We start from the raw sequence: 6,070 nt of genomic DNA on the forward strand, positions 1-6,070 counted from the left end.
TCCACGTGAAGTAGGAAATGGTGATTCTTTAGGTGTCATTCTTTCTCAGGGATCCCCCTTGAAGTAATACCATGCCCTCCTTTGGGACTGAGGGTTGCAGTCAGAGGACTGTTGCAGATTGAATCTTTAAGTAAGATCTTGGAAGAAAGAAAGGCTGTTTTCCTTTGGTGATTACTTGTATCTGAACAGATTGATGACTATTTCCTGTACTTGGGATAGTTGCATCTATTCATATACTAGAAACTATAATGTGTTCACATAAAACCAGTCATCTCAAGTATGTATAAGCTCCAATTAAGCCTTTTAAAAAACTGTTCAAAACATACATGTTGGAATATAGAAGCTCAGAATAATAACTCTTCTTGCTAGAGATACATTATAGCTTTCAGAATTGTCTAAATAGTTTCTTTTTACTCCTAATGTGTAACTATACTTTGTGTGGATTTGTAAGTAGTTGTCTATTTCCCATTCTCCCCTGTCCAGGAGAATCTTTTTTTTTTTTTCTTTTTAAAGATTTTATTTATTTATTTGACAGAAACAGAGACCACAAGTAGGCAGAGAGGCAGGCAGAGAGAGGAAGGGGGAAGCAGGCTCCCTGCCGAGCAGAGAGCCCAGTGTGGGGCTCGATCCCAGGACCCTGGAATCATAACCTGAGCTGAAGGCAGAGGCTTTAACCCACTGAGCCACCCAGGTGCCCCATGTCCAGGGGAATCTTTATAAATTTGTGGGGACTTGAAAAAAAACTAATCCTCTCTTACATTGTAGTATACAACTTCCACTGCTTAGATTAAGTTCATGTTGTTTCGTCTCCTTATTTTGGAGAGTGCAAATCAAGGATATTGTCCTTAGTTGTCTTCTGTGGTGATTAACAATTCTGAAATAGGAAATTAAAAAAGCTTTGGAAATTTTACGTAGCATTTTTGCAATAGAAATGGAAGGAAAGAAGCTTGTGCTTTATTTCACTCTAAGCTTATAAGAGGAGGAGAGAAAGAGTAGAAAATAATTATGTCTGAGACCAAACCACTAACAGTTTGGAAGAAAGTTTTGTTTAGCAGATAAGGATAGCAAAATAAACAAATGGGGATAGAAGTAGAAAATAAGGGTAAGCAAAATAAAAGTCTTCTCTAATCCCATTATCACAAGATAAAAGGCTAACATTTTGCCTTTTTAAACTCCAAGGTTTAAAATCTTTTTATTGATTTATAGATACTGCTTTGTAATGTGCTTTTCTAAAGAAATGTTTAAAAGTTTAAATCTGTATGCAACACATGAATACATTCAATTTAAAGATAATGAACATTTTATAATGTTAAGATATGTATCCATATCAGTGCTCTTCTAAGTGTGGTCCACAGATGGCTGATGTATATATTTTCTTATTAGTCTATAATGACATGTGTACAGAAATTGAGAATATTTAGACACAGCGATTTGGATATAATAATTTTGTAATATATCTGTAAAATGTGGGAATGGAAATTATAGGCTTACGTATTTTTCATTTCACTTCTGTAGTAATTAATTTTTATTGTATTTTATAAAAGTAGTGGCCCGTGATGGACTGGAATTTAAGAAAAGAAAAAACAGGTCCTTTGCCATAGATAGTTTGAGAAGTATTGAGCCATATAATTTTAATAGTGGCAGAGAATCCTGTTGTAATATGGGTGATTTCATTTCACCAGTTCCTTTTTATGGGAAATTTGGGCTACTAATTACTGACAGTCCCTGACTTAGGATAGCTTGACTTTCAATTTTTCACCTTTATGATAATGTGAAAGTGATACACGTAGAAACCATACTTGGAATTTTGAATCTGGACCTTTTCTTAGGCTAGCAATATGAAGTGCTTTACTCTTCTGGTGCTGGGCGGTGGCAGCCTCAGCTCCTGGTCCCGTACACGATCATGAGGGTAAATAACCAAGACCCTTATGCCATTCCAGTTTTTCTCTCAGTTATACTAGTCGACACATTCTATGAGATACTTGGCACTTTCATATAAAATAGGCTTTGTACAAGATGATTTTGCCCAACTGTGGCTACTGTAAGTATACTAAGCACAATTAAGGTAGGCTAAGCTGAGCTATGATTTTCAATAGGGTAGCTGTATTAAATGCATTTTTGATGTCGGATATTTTTAGCCTAAAATGGGTTTATTGGGATGTAACACCATTGTAAGCCAAGGAAGATCTGTAGTTCTCTGTGTGTGTGCAAAGATATGCATGCACATCTTTTAGATGCATCTGGGGAAGAACGCAAAAGCCTTGAAGTTTCTTGTCTGCATTTTGTCCTCCTCAGGTGTCAGCAGTACCACAGAGCTCTGGCAGTCACGGGCCCACCATCGCGGCGGTTCATAGCAGTCATCATCACCCAGCCGCTGTGCAGCCCCATGGAGGCCAGGTGGTTCAGAGTCATGCTCATCCCGCCCCACCTGTTGCACCAGTACAGGGACAACAGCAATTTCAGAGGCTTAAGGTGATCTTCAGCACCTCTTCTTCCATTAAAAAGTTTTCTCTCTCAGCAGGAAGCATTGGCTTCAGCCTATTACTAGTGGCATTATAACTTTTTTTTTTTTTTTAATTTTATTTATTTATTTGACACAGAGAGAGAGAACACAAGGAGGGGGATTGGGAGAGGGAGAAGCAGGCTTCCTACCGAGCAGGGAGCTCGAGGCAGGGCTCAATCCCATGACCCTGGGATCATGACCCGAGTTGAAGGCAGACACCCAATGACTGAGCCACCCAGGCGCCCTGGCATTATAACTTTTAACATGCTAGCTAGACTAGGAATTGAATCACAAGGAGTTCTACTTTGTTTTTGTTTTGAAACCTACTTAGATTTCCCATCTTACCATCAGTGCCTTATCCAGAAAATTACATTTAAGAAATGTTTTTGGAATGTATAAATGCATGGTACTGAAATGTGTCAGGATACAGGGACTGTTTTCATACGAAATAAACAAAGTCCATTTTTTTGGGATACCTCCTTTTGAACTCTCAGTTCTTAGCATGGCAGAAGGTTTTCTTGAGCGTCCACATGGTTGGCTACGGTCCTGTACAGTAATTGGGTCCAGTATTACCTTACGATTTAATCTTTTTATCCCTGCTTATAAATAGCTGAATGGGCTGGCATCTTCAAGTCCATCCTTAGTAAAACACATGCTCCTTTTTTGGGAACCTTTATAAAGATTGGGGAAGACTATAATTGTGAATGAAGTGTCAGTGTTTTCATCTGTTCTGCTGAGTATGTGCTGTAGGTTTTCAGTGCCTTTGAAATTCATGAGGCATCTGTGGAGAAGTAGAGCTTGTGTTCCCAGCTAACCCTCTCTCTGCTTACTTGAGTGTTACTTTTCAAAATAAGAGATTGTTGCAGTAAGTGTTCCAGATTTCAGGTTTTTAAATTTTACATTTATATAAAATTTCAAATCAAAGACAAGAAATATAATTTTAAGGAACCGTAAAGAAATGGGATGTTGGGTCTTAATTTGGTCCTGTCGGCCTAATTAAATAGTTTCCAGGTAGGAGTGAATGATATACCCTTGAAGGACAAATCCATGTGTAGCAAACGTTTCGACCTTCTGTTTTCCTTGATGCTTAATCTAGTTCTCCCTGATCCCTGCGCACATCGGTTTGGGTTCTCAGGAGCTTGTTTAATTTTGGCCTAAGGAAACTAAATGCTACATAAATATAAAGCATACCAACGCTAAGCTTTATAGAGGGATTTTGTAAAATTTGTTTTGTCTATATTAAGTAATTAAGAGTTGACTATACTTAAAAAAAATTGACTATAAGTAAGCATAGTGTTTAAAGAGAATAGAAATTATTTTGCCTTGAAACTTCACTCTGGGCTCTGTCTTTGGGAAAATTTGTGTAAGCTATCTTGATTTTTTTTTTTTTTAATTTATTTGACAGACAGAAATCACAAGTAGGCAGAGAGAGAGGGGGAGGCAGGCTCCCTGCTGAGCAGAGAGCCCGATGCGGGGCTCGATCCCAGGACCCTGAGATCATGACCCAAGCTGAAGGCAGAGGCTTTAACCCACTGAGCCACCCAGGCGCCCCTCTTGATGTTTTTCTTAAAACATTTTGCCTGTCTGCTCACAGAGTGGTGGCTGTGTACCAAACTGTATCAGTGCCATGAATTTAGCACTTCACAAAGTCCTGAAAATACTTTTTTAAGTTGTTTTGGTATGACTTAATTCATATTAATACTGTATTCAGCTGTTAATTAATACCTTAATGATGCCAAAGAGCTTCTAAACTTGCTGTTAAACTAACAAAAATGTATATTTCTATAGGCTTTTTCAGCCAGTCCTATCAAAGCACAGCACCTGCTCCTCTCCTTCACTTAGGTATAAGTATACAGTTGTCTTTTGTGTGTTTTACAGAAATTGTCAAGGAAGCAAGAAAGGGTTCTGGAGTTGGGGTTTTAGAGTGAGTCACAGGTAGAGTCAGTTTCTCTGTTCCTTCTCTTCTCACTCTTGTATATGATTCCTGGATGCCGTGATGTGAATTCGTGTTCTGATGAGGAGGGGTAAAATGCTTTCTTGTGCCTCCATTGTAACTTCAGTTTTCCCACACTGCCTGCCATTTTTAGATCAGTCTTAGAATGCTTTACAAGCATTGGAATCAACTTCAATAAACCATTTATATTCTATAATAAGGAAGTGTTCAGTGAAAATACATAGGTTATTTCAAGAATCAGCATTGTCTATACTTTCTTTTTTGTCTTTGGCAGATTGATGACAAGGAAATTTGGATAATTTCAGTGTTTAGTGTGATCTAGCTACTTGTTGAATGCTAGCAGCGTAGATATTTGGCACTTCTTGAGCGAGTTCTCTTTACAGTTGTTCGTGTTTGTTTTCCCAACAAGATTGTGAACCCTAAGAGGTTAGGGACCTCAATAATAAATGCCTGTTGAAGTGAACCAAAAAAATACATCAGCAGACTCAGGGCCTCTCCAAGTGTTTCCCTAGACCTGTAGCTTCAGAAGGACCAGTTCTAAGTTGTTTTCTTCGAGCTGCATACATGCTTCTATAAAGAGTTGAGCTATACTTTAGGTAATGAGAGAATCTCCTCATTATGTTTACATACAAATAGTATGTTTGTTTGTTTATTTGTTTATTGGAGTGGAGGGGCAGAGGGAAAATCTTTTTTTAAATATTTATTTATTTAACAGAGAGAGAGATCACAAGTAGGCAGAGAGGCAGAGAGAGGTCGGGGGAAGCAGGCTTCTGCTGAGCAGAGAGCCCGATGCGGGGCTCAATCCCAGGACCCTGAGATCATGACCTGAGCTGAAGGCAGAGGCTTAACCCACTGAGCCACTCAGGTGCCTGAAGCAGGCTCCACGCCTAGCACAGAGTCTGACATGGGGCTCAATCTCACAATCCTGAGATCATGGCCTGAGCCACCCAGGCCCCCAGATAGTTCATTTATAATGTGGTTATCATGCTGGGTGTTTTTTAAGCATAGTGTTATTTTATAACTAATTTACATAGCAGTTCACCATGACCAGTACCTTTTTTTCTCTAGACTTGAATACATCACATAATTTCTTTGACTCAGGCATCTGCATTTTTTCTCTCAGTATTATTATTTATTATACCATAGCATGATTACTTTTTTATTCAAAATTTTGTGGCCCTTTTTTTTTTAAATTTTAAATTCTAAAAATTTTTTAATTTTTTAATTTTATTTTTATTTTTTATTTTAAGATTATTTATTTATTTATTTGACAGAGAGAGATCACAAGTAGGCAGAGAGGCAGACAGAGGAGAAAGCAGGCTCCCCACTGAGCAGAGTGCCCGATGCGGGACTTGATCCCAGGACCCTGAGATCATGACCTGAGCCGAAGGCAGCGGCTTAACCCACTGAGCCACCCAGGCACCCTTTAATTTTATTTTTAAAAAATATTTTATTTATTTATTTTTCAGAGAGAGAGAGATCACAAGTAGGCAGAGAGGCAGGTGGGGGGTTGGGGAGCAGGCTCCCTGCAGAGGGCTCGATCGCAGGACCCCGAGATCATGACCTGAGCTGAAGGCAGAGGCTTATTCCACTGAGCCACCCAGGCACCCCTA

General features: G+C 38.9%; 1 protein-coding gene across 1 annotated transcript in view; it reads left to right on the forward strand.

The window, feature by feature from the left end:
- The window catches only part of SIN3A (SIN3 transcription regulator family member A), a 71,277-nt gene that overhangs the window by 20,314 nt on the left and 44,893 nt on the right, over positions 1–6,070 (forward strand). Inside the window, exon 3 of the mRNA XM_059372065.1 lies at positions 2,296–2,504. Coding sequence (XP_059228048.1) covers positions 2,296–2,504 — 209 coding nt within the window. The remainder of the gene's footprint in view (positions 1–2,295; positions 2,505–6,070) is intronic.

Source organism: Mustela nigripes, chromosome 13, assembly GCF_022355385.1.
Source record: "Mustela nigripes isolate SB6536 chromosome 13, MUSNIG.SB6536, whole genome shotgun sequence".
Lineage (NCBI taxonomy): Eukaryota > Metazoa > Chordata > Mammalia > Carnivora > Mustelidae > Mustela > Mustela nigripes.